The 19,802-nt window shown below is 48.0% G+C and overlaps 1 protein-coding gene across 5 annotated transcripts in view; it reads right to left on the bottom strand.

Annotated features, from left to right (window-relative positions):
• The window catches only part of FMNL2 (formin like 2), a 115,331-nt gene that overhangs the window by 12,709 nt on the left and 82,820 nt on the right, over positions 1-19,802 (bottom strand). For 3 of the 5 annotated variants that reach the window (XM_059476055.1, XM_059476057.1, XM_059476053.1), the window contains exons 7-17: positions 16,492-16,600; positions 14,500-14,576; positions 11,270-11,363; positions 8,911-8,985; positions 6,304-6,414; positions 5,285-5,434; positions 4,346-4,447; positions 3,644-3,953; positions 2,762-2,956; positions 1,814-1,834; positions 81-205 (exon numbers count right to left, since the gene is read on the bottom strand). In XM_059476055.1, coding sequence (XP_059332038.1) covers positions 81-205; positions 1,814-1,834; positions 2,762-2,956; positions 3,644-3,953; positions 4,346-4,447; positions 5,285-5,434; positions 6,304-6,414; positions 8,911-8,985; positions 11,270-11,363; positions 14,500-14,576; positions 16,492-16,600 — 1,369 coding nt within the window. The remainder of the gene's footprint in view (positions 1-80; positions 206-1,813; positions 1,835-2,761; positions 2,957-3,643; positions 3,954-4,345; positions 4,448-5,284; positions 5,435-6,303; positions 6,415-8,910; positions 8,986-11,269; positions 11,364-14,499; positions 14,577-16,491; positions 16,601-19,802) is intronic. The other 2 variants (XM_059476058.1, XM_059476054.1) reach the window with 1 other exon arrangement.

Raw genomic sequence — 19,802 nt, 5'->3', positions numbered from 1 at the left:
AGAGAGGCTTTTCCAAGGCAAACATTCCCTGTGTGGAATGCAGGCTGTGCAGGGCAGCAGGGAGGGAAGGAGCAGGGCACCTCGAGGATGCGCTCGTCGTCGATCTCGTTGAAGACGGTGCCGTTGATCTGGTTGGGCTTCAGCGCCACCCAGTTGAACACGGGCATGCGGAACTTGGTCTTGATGGGCTTCTTGATCTTCACAGCTGGGGACAGACAGGGGCAGCTCCTGAGAAACCGCCTGGGAACGCCCTGGCAGCTCCCCAGCACTGGGGAAGGACTGGGCTGAGCTGATTGTCCCACTGAGACCTGGGAAGGTGGCACTGCCTGCAGGGGCTGCTGGAGAGGGGAGCCCCAGCCCTCAGCAGGGCAGCACCAGCCCCCGGGGCTCTGCAAACCTCCCAAAGGGAAATCTGGGATCCCTGTAGCCCCACGAGCTGCCTGGGCTGATCTGAACTCCCAGGCTCTGTCCCAACTCCATGGGAAAGGAGGAGAGTGGGTGAATTCAGCCCTGTCCTGTTGCTGGCAGAACCCACTCTGAGCTGTGTCACAAACAGGTGACAGGAAGGGAAAAATGCCCCGTTCCCAAAGGTTTGGGAAATGGGATTTGGGGAAACTGCAGCCGGCCACTTCTCACCAGGTTTGAGTTTCAAGGCCAAAGGGGATGAGCTGCAGCAAAGCTGGGCTTTAACAGGGGTTTAAAGCCAGGTTTTAATTCCTGTGCTGTGCAAATCCAGCAAATCCGAGTCATTTGGGAACTTTGGAGTAATTTAGGAATTTAAACAGAGGAGCTGTGAAAATGAAACCTGGAAATGAGACCTGACTGAGCAAGGGAACAACCCTATTTCTATTTCTATTTCTATTTCTATTTCTACTTCTATTCCTATTCCTAGTCTATTCCTATTCTTAGATCTATTCATATTCTTATATCTATTCCTATTCCTAGTCTATTTCTATTCCCATTCCTATTCCTATATCTATTCCTATTCCTATTCCTATTCCCATTCCCATTCCCATTTCTGTTCCTATTCCCATTCCTATTCCCATTCCCATTCCCATTCCTATTCCTATTCCTGTTCCTATTCCTATTCCCATTCCCATTCCTATTCCTGTTCCTATTCCTATTCCCATTCCTATTCCTATTCCTGTCCCTATTCCATTCAATCTGGAAGCCACATGTATAATTTCCATAATCCAGTTCCCATTTCCTTTTCCTTACATGAGAACACAAATTTGCTCCTTGCTACAAAATCAATGAATTAAAGTCCATCAATCAACGTTTTGCTCCTGAATTACTCCCCAGAAAATCTGGCAAACATGGAACAGAAACCTTGGTCCTGCAGTACTGGACACTAAGTGGGGTAACAGGGAATACACAGAATATTCCAGTGGGAATTTTGGGAACTGTATTTATCCAGCTTGTGCTCATCTACACTAAACAGGGTTTTGCTCTCTGCTTAATTGATGGGGTTACTTAAAATAATTCCTAAAAGAAAAGAAGGAACAGCTTTGAACACCCATGGAAAAAGGAAATTTTCTACTTGTGCACACACTGGAATGGATAATTAACTGCTCCCAGGTTATTCCAGGACAGGGAAGGCAGGAATGCCTTGTGGCAAAGATAATGGAGCTCAGAACCCCTTCAGATTCCTATTCCTCCTCCTCCTCCTCCTTTCCCGAGCTCTGGGTGCCCAAATCCCAAGGGCTGGCTCCAACCTCCCCCTGCCCATCCCCTGGGTACCCCCAGGTTCCCTGGACACCCCCAGGACACAGGCAATGCCAGGATAAGGAATACTTAGCAGGAAGGAACCTACAGAAGAGCTTGATGGGCCCATCTTAGCAGGAAGCAGAGGGAACAGAGAAACAAGTGTTAGGAGAGGTCAGAGAAGCAGCATTTGTTATTTCCCAACTCCCCTCGGCCCCACAGCGTCCCTGCCCTGGGAATGCTCCTCCCTGCAGAGCCCCTGCACCCAGAAAAGGCAATTCCAGCCCCATTCCCTCGGAATTCCCACTGAAAAATGGGAATTTTTGGGAATTTGGGGGCAGCCCAGCAGCCCCCAAGGGATCAGCCTTGGGGCTGGATTTTCCTACAGAACACCCTGGGACCCTCTGAGCCAGGATGCTTCTTGTCTTCCAAGGAACCTTTCAAGGCTGCAATATTTAAGTAGATTTTTTTGTCTTTAACAAAGCTCTTAATGAGAGTCTCTTCCTTTGGACTCCTAACGAGCTCTGGAGATTTCTGGGGACACCAGTGAGCCCTGAGACAGCAGGCAGGAGGCGGTGACTAAAACACGGCTAAGGATGGGCAGCACATTGTTCTTCCTTCCAAAAAATCCCCAAATTTCACCTCTTCTTCCCAAATTTCCACCAAAAATTTCACAGATTTTGCACTGATACTTCTTCTCAGAAGAAATCAAACCCATATTCTGTCAAACATAAACCGACCCTGTTTATAAAACATTTTTGGTGTGAGTTTTGCTGCACTAGAGAATCCAACTGTTCCAGACCAAATCTAATCCGTTGGGTTGATCAATCCCAGAATCTCCCAGTGCTTTGGGGTGGGAGGAACATTGAGGATTACCCAGTTCCCCCATCCCAGGCTGCTCCAAGCTGGACATTTCAGGGATGCGCGGAGCAGCCACAGCTCCTCCGGGCAAGCTCAGAGAGCCCGGAATTCTCCTTCCTTCCACTCCCAGGAGCTCCTCATCCCCACCCCGGGGAGGAACAATGGGTTTGTGTAGGGAGCCCTGAGGGAGCTTTACCTGCCAGGCCGGAGTTGAAGACCACGGTGGGCGAGGCCGTGCCGGGCAGGGGCGGAGCTGAGGGCGGCGGCGGCAGCGGAGCCGCTGGGGCGGCGTCCGGAGCTGGGCCCGGCAGAGGAGGAGGAGGAGGAGGAGGTGGAGGAGGAGGAGGAGGAGGTGGAGGAGGCACAGGCACTGCCACGGGGCCGTTGGGCACTGTGGGAGCGAGGGAAAGCGGAGTTATTGTGGAGGGAGGGGCACAGAGAAAGAGCCACGGCATCCCTGCCATGTCCCCTCCTCACCCTGAGGGAGTAAAGGATGGAAAACCCCTTTTTTTAAATTACTTCCTAAAAGCCAGGCCATGTCTTCCAACCTAAAGGGACTGACCCCAAGGTTTGGGACAGCAAATCCTGAGCATCTACACAGGAGGATTTTCCAGCCCCTTCCCTTCTGAGTTTAAATCACAGCCAGGATGTTTTTCCCCTATTTTGGGCCTGCTCTGCTGAGGAGTTGGAGTTTTCCATGGAAATCCGCTCTCCCAGCTCCTACACCTGTGCTAGGGGAATCCTCCTGGAAGCACAATCAGTGCCTGGTTCTCTCCCAGTTCAGAGCCCCAGCAATCCCAAGGCTTTTTTCCAGTGAGCCTCCCCCAAACCATTCCCTGAGCCATCAAAGGCCTTCAGGGCCTGGAAGTGCCCTCAGGAAAGAAGGGATCAGTATTTCCATCCATGGAGGGGGCAGCCAGGTGGGGGTCACCCTTTGCTCCCAGGGAACAGGGGCAGCAGGAGAGGGAATGGCCTCAGGCATCAGGAGCAGTTTCCCCACGGGAAGGGTGGTCAGGCCCTGGAGCTGCCCAGGGGGGTTTGGTGCCCACAGCTGGGATCCCCCTCTCTCCTTCCTCACCTGCCTCAGGTGAGCCTGGCAGGGCGGGCAGGGGCGGTGGAGGTGGGGGCAGTGGCACTGAGGAGGCAGCTCCGGGTGTGGCACAGGTCCCTGGCACTGCCTCTCCTCCTGCTGGCACCATCCCGGAGCCCAGGGCCACGGGGAGGATGGAGATGTCCCCATCCCCTTTCTTCTGGATCTTGATGGTTCCCTGCTTCTCCAGCTCGTGGATCTTCTTCTCCAGCGTGGACTGGCGCTGGATGGCTTCCTCCTTCTCCTTCACCATCTTCCTCAGGGTGTGAACCTGGCTGTTGGCATCCTTGTAGATCTCCTGGAACGACACAGGAGCAGGGAATGTGCATTCAGAATCCCAAGGGCAGCACCCCAACAGCCTGATCCAGAGAAGGAATTGCATTGCATGTGCCCAGGGAAGCCCCCCAGAGAAATTCTGGGATTCTCCCACCCTTTGGGACCTCCACAGGTCCAAAACTCCCACCCGGAATGCTCCAGAGCGGGGGAATGAGATGTGCCCAGCTCACTCAGTGATTCCTGGCACACCCAGAGGGATTTCTGTCCATCCTTTGAGTGCACACACAAACAATTCCACTGGAATCTGCCCCAGGTTCAATACTGGGAAGCCAAGAGAATTCCCCTGCCCCAGGTCTGTGATCCCCACTCCTGCATCCTGAATCCCCCCAGGGCTTCCCTGTGGAACCCACTCACCCTGATCACGTCCAGTTCTTTGTTCCTTTGCATCAGTTGCTTTTCCAGTTCCACAATCTTGGCCATGGCTTCATTCTCCGTATCCTGGAGTTTTTCAGATAACTATCCAGCAAAAGAGAAATGGATTAAAGAACTGGAAAACTCAGGGTTTATCCATCAAAATAAGAGGTTAAGAGGTATCCATGTTGGATAAATGAATAAATCATTGATATTGCAGGGAACCCTGAAGCCTTTCCTTGGAAAGTGAACAGATTCCTGTCTGAGATGGGAGACATCAAGTTGGAATGGGCTTGGAGCAGCCTGGGATAGTGAAAGGTGTCCCTGCCCATGGCAGGGGTTGAACTGGAGGGGTTTTAATGTCCCTGCCAACCCAAACCATTCCCTGGCTCCTACAGCACCTCAGAGGGGCAAACTCTGCACAGCGAGTTAAGAACATTATTTATTCCAAGTGATGGGAATACAGGGATGCTGAGAGAAGGAAAAGACTTTTCTCAGTTTTAAAGTAAGGAAAACCCCTTTTTTTATTATTTTCCAAAAGCCAGGCCATGTCTTACAGCCTAAAGGAGATGACCCCAAGGTTTGGGACAGCAAACCCTGAGCATCTACACAAGATGATTTTCCAGCCCCTTTCTTCCTGAGTTTAAAGCACACACAGCCAGCATATTTTTTCCCCTATTTTGGGCCTGCTCTGCTGAGGAGCAGGGGTTTTCCATGGAAATCAGCTCTCATGGAAATCAGCACAGTTCACAGCTGTGCCAGATGAACCCTCCTGGAAGCACAACCAGTGCCTGGTTCTCTCCCAGTTCAGAGCCCCAGCGATCCCAAAGCTTTTCCCCAGTGAGCTCCCCCCAGACTGGGCCAGGCCAGCCCAGAAGTGCTGTCAGTTTTCAGGTATCTTTATGTTAAAAACGCTGTAATGTGCAAAGCCTTGGCACTCACGTGGGACAGGTTTTCCTCCAGCTCCTCCACCCTCTCCAGGGCCGCGTTCTTGGTCTCGGCGTCCTCCAGCAGAGCCCCCACGTCGAACACGTTGTCCAGGTAGGCCTGGATCTGCACCTGCAGCTTGTCACTCTCCGTGTGCTTCAGCTTCTGCAGGGCCCAGGGCACACAGGGCACACAGGGGACACTGGTGACACCGGGCACTGGCACAGGGCTGGGGACAGGGCAGCTCAGGGCACCTCCACCACCCAGGGACACCCTCTGGAGCCCAAACAGGCCCAGGTCAGTCAGGCAGGGTCTTGTCCTCTGCCCCTGCAGGGGACAGTACAGCTTCCCTGCCCGTGGAATGGGAGCTTTAGGGTCCCTTCCAGCCCAAACCACAAGATTTCCTCTGTGCTTGCTGGGAAAGGCTCTGCCTGGTCCCCAAGCACACCCATGGCCAGCGCAGCCCTGTCCAAACACACCCCACAGACCCCACATCCCTCTCCTGGGGGAGCCTGAGCAGGGATCTGCAGGGACAGGCCATTGCCATGCCCACAGCTGCAGGGTTTCCATGGATGTGCCACCAAGGACAGGCAGAAATGCTGCCTGCAGAGGCTGTGGTGCCCCAATCCCTGAAGTGTCCAGGGCCAGGCTGGAGGGGCCTGGAGCAGCCTGGGACAGCAGGGGGAAGTGAGAAACTCTTTCAGGTCCTTTCCAACCCAAACCATTCTGGGATCCCATGGAGAATAGAGAAGAGGAAACAAAGAAGCAGCTGACAGACAGACAGACAGACAGACAGCAGGGGACTCTGCCTGTCAGAGAATCCCACAGGAGACCTCTCCAGCCTGGAGAAGGAGGGAGCCCCATGGGGACGTGGCAGGGCGAGGGTGGCTGTGGTTCATCCTCCCTTTGTTATCAGGCTCCAGATTTAGCTCCAGGCTGTAATTCCAGCTGGCTGCAGCCATTCCCTCCAGCTGTGGGACAGCCCAGGGGCTGTGGGAAAGGGGGTTTGGGGATGGGAGCAGCCCCAGACTCACATCCAGGTATTCGTCCAGGCCCAGCTTGGTGAACTCGTACTGCAGGTGCACTCGGAAGTTCATGTCCTCCACGGAGTGCACCACGATGTTGATGAACTGCATGCAGGCCACCTGCAGGGACACCCGGGGACACCAGGGGTGGGAATTGAAATACAGGGAAACCCCAGAACCTCGGGCTTGTAAGCCAAAGCTCAAAACTAAATACAGGATTTGATCCGAGAAGTAAATACACGTTTTGATCTGAGAAATAAATACAGGATTTTATCCTTGGAAAAGGTTTCTAAACTTAAGTGATAGAATAAGAATGTAAATTTATAGCTTAAAGTTAAGTTGACATGTTAAGTTAAAAATAATAAATTTTAGAGTTTTAGAGTTTAAGATGCAGAAAAAATAAAAGTAGTTACAAAGGTAAATAAGAAGTTTTGCATATAGCACTGTAGGTTAGTATGTTATAATATGATTAAGAATGATTACATTATGAGTTCATAAGATGAAATATTTAAAGATTAAGGTAAAAATATAAATATCTTTGTTAGTAATGTTTTGTTGGTTAACAAGTCTTTAAAAGTTCCTACAATTAGAGGTTTTGTGACCTTCTGAGCTGTGTGGTGAAGATGTGAACAGAACCCACATTTCTTACTTGTGCAGAAGATAAGAAAAATAAATTGCATCATCTAAAGCACTACAGAAATCATGTCTCCAACTTATTCAAAATTCCTCCCCAAATCCCCACCCCAGGTATCCCCAGGAGCAGCTGGAAAGGGATCTGTGGGACCAGCACTGGGCAGGATCCCAGGAGCAGGATGTGAGCAGCCACCAGCACATTCCCTGTGCTCCTGCCAGGGAAATCCATCAGCTGCTCCCTGAACTGCCCCATTCCCAGCCCAGGCTGGGCTCGGGAGTCCTGGGCTGCTGGGATGGAGGGGAATGAGCATTCCAGGAATTAAATCATGTCTGCAGAGCCACCTCCCCACAGCAGGAATGCTGCTGGGGCCAGGACAGGCTCCAGGCTCTGAAAGACCAGTCCTGGGTCTAAACAGCCTGGAAAGGGGAAATTTATCTGGGCCTGGGTCTAAACAGCCTGGAAAGAGGAAATTTATCTGGGCCTGGGTCTAAACAGCCTGGAAATGGGAAATTCATCTGGGCCTGGGTCTAAACAGCCTGGAAAGGGGAAATTCATCTGGGCCTGGTTCTAAACAGCCTGGAAAGGGGAAATTTATCTGGGCCTGGTTCTAAACAGCCTGGAAAAGGGAAATTCATCTGGGCCTGGGTCTAAACAGCCTGGAAAGGGGAAATTTATCTGGGCCTGGTTCTAAACAGCCTGGAAAAGGGAAATTCATCTGGGTCTGGGTCTAAACAGCCTGGAAAGGGGAAATTTATCTGGGCCTGGGTCTAAACAGCCTGGAAAAGGAGATTCATCTGGGCCTGGGTTTAAACATCCTGGAAAAAGGAGATTAATCTGGTCTTGGTTCTAAGCTGGGAAAGTGAGATTACTCAGGGTTTGTGAAAGTGAGATTACTGTGGGCCTGGAGGCCCCCGTTTAGGAAAGGGGACTTGCACAAAGGGACCTCTGTTGGGTGCCCAAAGCACATTTCCTAACCTGAACAAGGACCAGATCCCAGAAATTGTCATCCACACACATCCCAAGCCAGCCAGGGCAAGGCAAAGGGTCCCCAGGGTATGGGATGTGGGGAAATCTCCTGTGGAGTGGCAGGAATTGGGGTACGAACCCCAAAAATTTGTCCTTCCCTTGCCACAACCTGCTGTGCCCAGGTGCCCCAGGAAGGAATTTCCCTCATCCTTGCTGGGTTCCTCATGGATAAAACCCCATCCTGTGAGCAGCACTGCAGCAGCAGCTTCCCAACATCCACCAGGATCCCTCCCAGACCTCTAGGAGGAACCTGAGGGTTGAAACAATCTGATTTTCCTGCAGGAAAAGCCTCCAGAGACTCCACATCTCCGGGTCATTTGGTGGGAAGAAGGAACTGGAGGCACCCCCTGGATCACCAGTTTGGCACTGGGATCTGGTCACTTCCCAGGGATCTGTTCCAGGGCCCAGGGGAAAAGGGGATGGGACAAATCTGAGACTCCAGGCTGGTGCCTTGAGGGCAAAATGCAAGGATCATGTAATTCCCTCCTTTTCTTTTTAAATCCAAGGAATTTGCCAGCCTCATTTTTAACCTGCTGGCCCTCAGGGCTGTGATCCCATCCTGGAAACATTCCTGGAGCCTGCAGGAATCACCTCACTGGTGCTCTAACACTGATTTTTGGCAGAAAAAGGTCTTTTACACAAAGCTCAGCACTAAATTGGTACAAAGTGCAACAGAGGCTCAGAATTCCAGTGCTGGGGTGGGAAATCCTGCTTAGAAGGGACCCACATCAAATCCAAGCCCTGAGCAGGAATTCAAGGGAGGCTCTTCCTGATCAAATCAGGATTTCAGTTTCTCACACTCCAGCAAAGACCTTAAACCCCCAGATTTGGGGGATTTTTGCCATCAACCCTGGAACCATCACCCTCCCTGCTGCTGCAGCTCTGCCTGGGTCAGCAGAAGGGCCCAGGGAAGGAAAATGCTGGAAAACCCAGGAGTTTGTGGCACAGGGACTCACCATGAAGTCAATGTTGTTGTCCTCGTTCCTGAAATGCTCCATGAGCTTCTCAAAGCGCTGCTTCTCCCCACACACCTGAAAACAAACCACCACACCTGGGTCAGCCCCACAGGGAACCTCAAACACACCTTATCTGCCTGCTCACAGCCTCTCCAGCCAGGGTAAAATATCATCAATAATTCCATGTGGGCACCTGCAGCGTGAGGCTGAGCAGCCAGGCACAATTCCTGCGCCTCTGTAATTACAAAAGAACTCTTTTTATCTCTTTTCTCCTTAAAAGTTGGATCTCATCCACGAGTGGAAGGAGCAGAGCTGCACCAGGCTGTGCCACAGCTCAGAGCTGACTTTTCTCTGTAATTAGGGAGAAACCCAAATGACAGGGAGGGAAAAGAGAGAAAATTATCCCTGGCTGAAGGAGGAGTGGAAATAAATCAGTGTAACATCAGAATTCCAGAGTGATCTTCCCAAAAGCTGGCTGGATGAGCTGAATGCCAGTTTATTTTCTTGGCATTTCTCCTTGCCTTGGAGGAAAACACATTGGGTTCTTCAAAGTCCACCTTCAGAAAAGCTCCTCAGTTCTGGGTTTTTCCCAAAGCACCCGAATCCTGGGTTTATCTGGAAATTCCAGCTGATTTCCCACCCAGAGATGCCACAAGCACACCCTCCCCTCCCAAATCCCACTATTCTGGAATATTTTTGTATAAACCAACACAGCAGCTCTGCTGGGTGAGAGCCAATGATGGGATTGTTCCCTGCACAGGGAATAATCCTGGACCCCCGTCCCACCCAGATCCCAGCTTGGATCCCACAGAGCTCTCAGAGATTCTGGATTTCAGGGGAGCACCTGGAGCATCCCAAAGCTCCCACAGCTCTCCTGGAATTCTGCTCCTCCTGCAACACCAACCTCAGGGAACGTGGATAAACCACAGAGCTGCTTCTGCCACCTCCATGGACAGCAGGACACAGGGCCGGGAATGCTGAGGGAGCTCAGCTGGGATATCCCATCCCAGCAGAGTTTGAATTATTGTGAATTCCAGTTATTTGGAAATTTTCCAGCTCAGCTGGGATATCCCATTGCAGTTTGCTGCCCTGCTGGAATAAGAGGTGCTGGAATTGTTGGAATTAGAGCTCCTTTGCATAAACATGGAAATGATGGATAATATTATTCCAGCAATTTGAATTATTGTTATTATTTCCAGTAGCTGAATCATTATTAATATCTGTATTTTTATATTATGGTTTTACTTGTTGGGAAACATATTTTATGGTAAAAGGATTTTATTTATTTTATATTTGGAATAGTACTAATATGTATAGGGGTTTGGGTTTTTATATTTTGGGTAACGATTTGGTGTTTGTGTATTTTTTGTAGCTTTGGGGTAATACTTTGTTACATGTTTAATTTTTTTATACTTGAAATAAGGTTTTTTGGTAAGTTTTGCTGTCACTATTCTTGTGGAATTATTTTGTTGAGAGGTTGCATGAAGAGTTGTGAGAGTTTTTTTGAGTTTTTGATTTGTTGTTTTCAGAAGTTTTTTGAATAGTTTTGATAAGATGTTTGTCTGGATTGTTGTTCTATGTTGAGGACTGTATATTTTGTTGTAGATTTTTATTATTTGGTTAATTATATATATAAATTATATAGATTATTTATATATGTTAATTATATGTTAATTAAGTTAATATTTACATTACTTACTATTATGTATTATTATATAATACATAATATAAATATAATATACTATACATAATATATACTATATAATATATAGTATATAATGTATAATATATAATATATAATATATTATATTGTATTATATTGTATTATATTGTATTATATTATATTATATTATATTATATTATATTATATTATATTATATTATATTATATTATATTATATTATATTATATAATTTACTTATATTACATTACTTATATTACTTAATATGAATATGTATGTTATTTATAGTATTAAGTTAATAATAAAGAATTATTATTTATTGTAGGTATTTATTATTTGAGATCAGGTTGAGATAAACTCAGGTGGGATATCCCATTCCAGCAGTTTGAGTTATTATTATTTCCAGTTATTTGGAAATTTTCCAGCTCAGGTGGGATATCCCAGTCCAACAGTTTGAGTTATTATCATTTCCAGTTATTTGGAAATTTTCCAGCTCAGGTGGGATATCCCAGTCCAGCAGTTTGCCTGCCCTGGAGGTGCTGGAATAAAAGGTGCTGGAACTGTTGGAATTAGAGCTCCTCTGCACGAACACGGGAACCATGGAGGGGACACCAGGGTGGCTCCAGACAGCCACAGGAGAAGTGGGGACCCCCAGATGTGCCGAGGCAGCTGCACCAACCTCCTTGAAGTTGTCAAAGGCAGACAGGATGATCTCGTGTCCCCCTCGGACCAGGCACACAGCGGCCAGCAGCTCCAGCACCAGGGCCTTGGTCCTGTGGAGAGAGCACAGGGACACCTGAGGGACAGCGGGGACCCTGCAGGGGACAGGGGCAGCTGCAGCCTCACCCCGTGGGTCTGTGTTTAACCCCTGGATCCTGCAGCCTCACCCCGTGGCTGTGTGTTTAACCCTTGGAATGGATCCTGCAGCCTCTGTGTGTGTTTAACCCTTGGAATGGATCCTGCAGCCTCACCCCGTGGCTGTGTGTTTAACCCTTGGAATGGATCCTGCAGCCTCACTGTGTGTGTTTAACCCTGGGATGGATCCTGCAGCCTCACTGTGTGTGTTTAACCCTTGGAATGGATCCTGCAGCCTCTCTGTGTGTGTTTAACCCCGGGATGGATCCTGCAGCCTCTCTGTGTGTGTTTAACCCCTGGATCCTGCAGCCTCTGTGTGTGTGTTTAACCCTTGGAATGGATCCTGCAGCCTCTCTGTGTGTGTTTAACCCTGGGATGGATCCTGCAGCCTCACTGTGTGTGTTTAACCCTGGGATGGATCCTGCAGCCTCACTGTGTGTGTTTAACCCTGGGATGGATCCTGCAGCCTCACTGTGTGTGTTTAACCCTGGGATGGATCCTGCAGCCTCACTGTGTGTGTTTAACCCTGGGATGGATCCTGCAGCCTCTCTGTGTGTGTTTAACCCTGGGATGGATCCTGCAGCCTCTCTGTGTGTGTTTAACCCTTGGATCCTGCAGCCTCACTGTGTGTGTTTAACCCCTGGATCATGCAGCCTCTCTGTGTGTGTTTAACCCTTGGAATGGATCCTGCAGCCTCTCTGTGTGTGTTTAACCCTGGGATGGATCCTGCAGCCTCACTGTGTGTGTTTAACCCTTGGAATGGATCCTGCAGCCTCTCTGTGTGTGTTTAACCCTGGGATGGATCCTGCAGCCTCTCTGTGTGTGTTTAACCCTGGGATGGATCCTGCAGCCTCTCTGTGTGTGTTTAACCCTGGGATGGATCCTGCAGCCTCTCTGTGTGTGTGTTTAACCCTTGGCCTCACCCTGCGTGTGTTTAACCCTTGGAATGGATCCTGCAGGGTGCACAGGGAGCTTTGCCTCTCCTGGGGCCATGCAGCTCCCCCCTTCTTAAAGCTTCTCAAACCATGCAGGGAATGAAACCCCAAGTTGGAAAGTCAAGCAGAAGGCTCTGGTGGGGCTGTGGCAAAGGCAGGGCAGTGTTTGAGGGGTGCTGCTCCCAGGGAATGCCCTGCACACCCCTGCAAGAGCAGCTTTGCACCCCCAGCCAGCCTTCCTTGAGCCCAGTTTTTAATGGGAGAGCTTAAAATTCCAATCTGCTGTTTCCCTGACACAAATCTGAATTATTCTCTGTGGTAATTTGTATTTATAGCCCCCCCCACACACACAATTCACTGCAGGCTGTTGGAGCACACGTCCTTCTCCTGAAAAATCAGGAATCTGAGCTGATTTTCAGCAGTGAAGCAGAGAGAAAACGAGATCACTGAGGGAAAAACATGCAGCAAACTCTGTGTAACCCTGATGGAAACCATCCACAGTATTTCCTTCCAGGATTCCTGGAAAACAAAAGCCTTTCTGGGCAGCTGAGCTCTGAGCAGAGGCAAACCATGCACACACAGAAAAAAATTAGTCCCATGCTCAAGCAGCGACTCAAAGCAGATGTTACAGAACAAGAAATACCTTGTGGGCTCTCAAAGGGTCAGGGTTATCTTTGGAAACCAGAAAAAATGGTCACTTCCCTAGGAAATTTTAAATGGAATGTTCAATGCTGCCTCCTCAAGGGTTGGTTGTTCTTATTTTCCTCCTGGCACAAGAAGAACTCGCAAGGATTTTCAGGATCAAGGGGATTTGCTGCAATGTTCCCTCCATGGGGAGGGGATGGAGATCCCTGGGGTGCTGCCCACACCTCAGGGGTGAGCACAATTCCCTGGAGCTGCTGCTGGGAACTGTGCTCACCACACAATTGTTGGAATTACAGCTCTGGGCACATCCCAGGCAGCCCTGAGCTCCCAAACCCCACTCAGGGCTCTCACACAGCTCCCCAGGGCTGAAACAAACCCAGGGCTCAGCCCTCAGATTGTTCCAGTCACATTTTAAATCAGTTTTTTTATCCACCAAAATCAAAATAACCCAATTCTTCCAAAAGTGAAAACCTGGGCTCTCCCCTGATTTCCAGGCACTGGAAAACGATAAAAATTATGCTAAAAAATGATGCTAAAAATGGCGCTAAAAATGATGCTAAAAATGATGATTAAAAATTATGACAAAAATTATGATAAAAATTATAAAAGCAATAAACTTCCCATTTGTTCTTGGCTTGCTGACTTGGGGCTCAATAAAAGAAAGAGGGAAGAAGCTGCTTCCCTCAGGACAGGATTCCTGCTCAGCCTCAGCCCTGGGAATCACATCCTGTGGGGTTATCAGCTCACCCCCTGCTTCACCTTTCCCTGGAACCATCTCTGTGCCAGAGCAGGACTGGTGTGACCTGCCAGGGTCAGAACTCCAGGATCTGCTGGAGCAGGGAGCACAGGGATGTGTGGGAGAGCAGGGACATGGAACCACCAGCAGGTCCACTGAGGAGTCACAGCATCCTGACCCAGAACAGAAGTGAAATCTCTCCCAGAGAAATTCCAAGCTAAGGATCTTGGATAACATTTCCTGAAGATTTTCCCTTTTTTTTTCTTCATGAAGCTGCTCATTGCCACTGGGGTTTCCCTGCAGTGAACAGAGCTCAAGGGCTCCAGCAGCCACATTTCAGCTGAATCCCAAAATTCCAGAATGGTTTGGGTGGGAAGGAGCTTAAAGATAATCCAGAGCCACCCTGGCATGGCAGGGACACCTCCCAGTGTCCCAGGGTGCTCCAGCCTGGCCTTGGGCACTGCCAGGGATCCAGGGGCAGCCCCAGCTGCTCTGGCAATCCCAGCCCAGCCAGGAATTCCCAATGTCCCACCTAAATCCACCCTCCCTCAGCCTGAAGCCATAATTAGAGCTGGAGAAGCAGCAGCTTCTGGCAGCACTGGGATCAGACACCCAGTGCTGGTTTAACTGCACTGTTCCAGATCCCATCTGATCCGGAGCAAAGCCTGTTCCCCTCTGGAAGCCCTTCCCAGCCCTCTTCACTCACCTGGTCCAGCCCTAGGAGCCAGAGGAGCCTACCTGGGGTTCTTGTTGTTCAGGCTCAGTGCAATCTCATTGACGGCGTGGGGGTGGGACATGACCATGTTGAATCCATACTGGGGAGAGAAGGGACAACCCTGCCTCAGCCTGGCCCAAATCCCACCAATCCCACCAAGCCCACCAAGCCCACCAATCCCACCAACCCCACCAACCCTCCAACCCCACCAATCCCACCAATCCCACCAACCCCACCAATCCCTCCAACCCCACCAACCCCACCAACCCCACCAATCCCACCAATCCCTCCAACCCCACCAACCCCTCCAACCCCACCAACCCCCACCAACCCCACCAATCCCACCAATCCCTCCAATCCCACCAACCCCACCAACCCCCCCAACCCCTCCAACCCCACCAAACCCCACCAACCCCTCCAACCCCCCCAACCCCTCAACCCCACCAACCCCACCAATCCCACCAACCCCTCCAACCCCCCCAACCCCTCCAACCCCACCAACCCCACCAACCCCTCCAACCCCTCCAACCCCACCAACCCCACCAACCCCTCCAACCCCACCAACCCCACCAAGCCCACCAACCCCTCCAACCCCACCTCCCTGACAGCCCCTCTCAAGTAAAACCTCATGGAATTTAAAATCAGAATATTTCATTCTCCCACTGTCCATCACAGTGTCCTGCTCTGGGTATTCCATGATTTTACAATTCCATGATTTTACAATTCCATGATTTTACAATTCCATGATTTTACAATTCCATGAGTTTACAATTCCATGAGTTTACAATTCCCTGCCTCAGCAGCACTGGAAGTGCTGGGTTTGGCCATTTCAGCAACAAAAAAGGTCCCAGAGCTGCTCCTACACCACTCCAGACTAATAACTACATAAAATATAACTAAATTCCTTTATAATAATGTATTATTTTTTAGCTTATAATTAATTTTATCATTATTTTATTACTTAAATATTAAATAGCAAATATGTTATTTAATATATTTGCATTATTTAATATACTTAATATGTATTTTATATTGCAGTTAATATATTATTTAATATATTTATAATTATTATTTAAATATTAAATAACAATAGTTAAAATGATCTTATAATTAATTATATAATTATTATAAACATATAATATATTATATATTATATAGATTATAGAATTGTTTTATAATTATTTTAATATAACTGCACGCTATTATTTTATATATTATATATCTATTTCATATTATTACAATACAATCATATAGTTATAATTATTAATTAACATCAATTGTTAATATATAATTAAGTTATTAATATAGTCATTATTTATATTATTTTATAGCTATTTTAGATTTCTATTAATAATTTATTTATTATTTATAATATAGATTTCTATTTCTATTAATTTCATATTTATATGTATAGCTTTATTATGTTATTTTCTATTAATATAAAATAATAATATATAATTTTATTTATAGCCTATAATAATACACTAAACTCCAGACTAATAGTTTATTAATTATATTATTATTTTATATTAATATTAATTTTATTTCTTATTTATATTTATATTTGTATTTGTATTTATATTTATATTACATTATTTTCTATTTCTATAAAATAATAATATATAATTTTATTTATAGCCTATAATAATACACTAAACTCCAGACTAATAATTTATTAATTATATTATTAATTTATATGAATATTAATTTTATATTTATATTACATTATTTTCTATTTCTATAAAATTATATATATATATATATATATATATATATATATAACTTATAACAATACACTAAACCCCAGACTAATAATATACCAAACTCCAGAAGACTGGCCTATTTAACTGCACATCCAACGAACAGGATCTGGCCCAACACATCCAGGCTCTCACTGCCCTTTCCCTAAATCCCTAAATCCCATCGCTGTGTCCCATTCCCTCCCGTTTGATGGGAATTTCACCACTTCCACCAATTTCACCCCAAACCGCGTGCCCCGAGAGCCCGGGGCTGACCTGGTAGTTCATGATGGCCCTGAGGCACATGATGCACACGTGCACGTCGTCCTTCTTGCTCACCAGCCGCGAGTTCTTCAGGGTCCTGCGGCTGGGCAGCGTGTTGTACCTGCAGAACACACACACCCCGTTCCCATCAGTCCTGGGCATTTCCTGGGAAAGGGCAGCAAGGGACAGGAATAACCCTCCACCGGGTGAGGGTTCTACAGAGGATGAGCAGAAAGCATTCAGGGGATAAGGAGGGAAAGGTCCTGGCGGGGATGAAATGCGGATGTTTGGCTCCAGCTGCACCTCGGCCCCTCCTGCCAGCACGGGCGACAGGGAATGTTCCCAGCGAAACTGGGACAGGGAATACCACCACACTGGTGTACTGTCACTCCCTGCCTCATCCCTGCAAATTCCTGGTTTAAATCCATGACAAAAGCAGGAACAGGGAACACAATACCACACCAGATTTTTGTACTTCTCCCCGACTCATCCCTGAAAATTCCCTGTGGAGATCTACAAAAAAAGCAGGAACAGGGAATACCACAGCAGTTTTTTTGTATTCCCTGAAAATTCCCTGTTCAAATTCACAAAAAAGGCAAGGACAGGGAATACCACGCTGGCTTATTGTGACTCCCTGCCTTATCCCTGAAAATTTCTTGTTTAAATCCACAAGAAAGCAGGAACACTGCTTTATTGTGACTACTGGCTCATCCCTGAAAGTTTTCTGGTTTAAATCCATGATAAAAGCAGTAACAGGGAATACCACAGGAGTTTTTGTGACTCCCTGCCTCATCCCTGCAAATTCCCTGTCTAAATCCACAAAAAAGCAGGAACAGGGAATAGCACACTGTTTTATTGTGACTTCCCAGCTCATCCCTGCAAATTCCCCATTTTAACCTCACAACCCAAGAGGAGCAAGGTCCCACACCAGGGCTGGGTTCTCCCTGTGCCCACCCTGCCACAATTCCCAGCTTCCCACAATCCCTCCCCTGGGCTTCTCCTTCCCAGCTGAGATGAAAGGAATCCCCAAACCCAAACTCAAAGGAGTTTTTCCTTTTTTTTTTCCCCATCCATAAATATGAATGAATCCATCAGCTCAGGGCACTGCAGGATTTTGGGAAACATGACCCAGTTTGGGATCAGCACTCCATATTAACTAATGCATAAAGTACATCTAATAAGTAGATTAAATAATAAATTATAAACATGTACTATTGAATATTAATGAAAATAAATATAAAATAAATTATAAAATTATACATTGGTATAAAGGAGTTTAGCTATATTTCATTTTTAGTCTGAGGGGTTGGAGCACTGGAGCTGAATTTTGGGTGCAGCCCAGGAGGAGGCTGCTGCCCCCAGCTCTGCTCCTGCACCTGGATATTTGGGATATGGGTGGGAATGGAGCTGCCAGGGCTGTCCCACATCCCCCTGGCTCAGCTCTGTGCCCTCCTGTCCCAACATCCCTTCCCAGTCACAACAGGAGCTGAGTGACCCCAAACTGGGAATCTGAACTGGGAAGTGTGGAAGCACCTCCAGGGCTGCCTGGACACCCCAGAGCTGCCAATCCCACACATTCACCCCACCAAATGTGAAAAAAACAGCAAAAAAAGAAGGTTTTGAAGTATTTTTAGTCCCACAGAGACAGTTCCTACACTGGTTTATCTCAGATTTAAATTATGAAGGGCTGCAGAATTATTTTCATGCATTTAAAATCAGATTAATGAGATTTTTATCATGCCACTGATGGAAGAAAAATAATTTCCTCAGTGCCTGGTGACTGCCTGAATTTCAGAACTGAAGCATCCACCAGTTCTGTTGGGTCTAAGAAATGGGGAGAATTCTCCTTAAACAACAAAAATGACCATGAACACAGATTTTGGTATTTCCAGGTGCTTGGAGAAACAGAATTGGGAAGCAAGGATACTCCAGCATGTCCAGCACTGGGTCTGATCTGCCTGGATCCAACCACTTGGATGGAACCTTCCCAAGCTGAGATGTCCCTCCTAAACTCCTCCATACCTGGGTGGCTTTCCAGGCCAAACCAGAGCCACCAGAACCCAGCACCAACGAGGATTTCTGCTACAGGACCCCCAGAAGGTGGCTCTGCCTCCAGAATTCCAGCTCAGGATGCTTTTCCCTGTGTGTGCAGCCATCCCAAGGCTCCCTGATGGTTCTGTTTGCTCCCCAAGGTGGGGCAGTGTCACAGACATGTTTTATGGAAAATCCTTTCCTGAGGATTGTTCCTTCTGAGAAGCTGGGAGGCCTCAGGAACAAAATGCAAACAATGGTTATCTGCTGCTGTGGGATGCAACAGGTGCATCTGGGATTGGGCTCATGGGGTTGTTTCTAATTAATGGCCAATCACAGTCAGCTGGATCAGACTCTGTCCAAGACACAAACCTTTGTTATCATTCCTTCTTATTCTATTCTTAGCCAGCCTTCTGATGAAATCCTTTCTTCTATTATTTTAGTATAGTTTTAATACAGTATGTATCATAAATAATAAATCAAAATAATAAATCAGCCTTGCGAAACATGGAGTCAGATCTCCATCTCTCCCCTCACCCAAGAACCCCTGTGAGCACCACCACAGGGCAGCTCCAGCCCCTCCCGTTGTGCTGCACCAGCCAGGGAAGGGTGGATGTGCCTGAGCTCCTCCTGCTTCCCCTCACGCTGCTCCGCAAGGCCCGGCCCAGCAGCTGGAGCACGGCTTGCGTTTGATTTCCTGTCTGCTGCAGGTCCCAGATGATGTCACCCCCAGGATATTTACCCTGCTAATTAAACTCAGATGGTTCCTCTTTCATTTCCACGGCCCCTCCTTGCAAGGGGAACTGCAAAACCTTTCTCTGCCCCGCAGAAGGGCAGGAGCTGCAGAGCTGGGCCTGGGGAAGGCCCTGCAGAGGGCAGGGGTCTGCAGGGGGGTGGCACATGTGGGGAGGGGGCTGGTCCAGAGGTTTGGGATGAGGAGGATGAGGAAGAGGGCAGGGTTTCAACAGCATCGTGGGAAAACCAGCAACCAGCAGAGCCAGGGCTGATCCTGGGCTGGAATACAGAGTTTGAGGTTCATTTTCTCACCCAGATCTGACAGAAAAACGCATCCGTTAAAGAGTAATTCCATCATTTTTTCTATTTTAGGGCCATGGAGGTGCAACCAGGGCTGGAGCCCCTCTGGAGCCAGGCTGGGAGGGCTGGGAATGTTCCCCTGGGGAAGGGAAGGCTCCAGGCAGAGCTCAGAGCCCCTGGCAGGGCCTGGAGGGGCTCCAGGAGAGCTGAGAGGGACTGGGGACAAGGGATGGAGGGACAGGAGCCAGGGAATGGCT

This window comes from Ammospiza nelsoni, chromosome 7 (assembly GCF_027579445.1).
Source record: "Ammospiza nelsoni isolate bAmmNel1 chromosome 7, bAmmNel1.pri, whole genome shotgun sequence".
Taxonomy (NCBI): domain Eukaryota; kingdom Metazoa; phylum Chordata; class Aves; order Passeriformes; family Passerellidae; genus Ammospiza; species Ammospiza nelsoni.
This window is presented reverse-complemented; position numbering and strand designations above follow the sequence as displayed.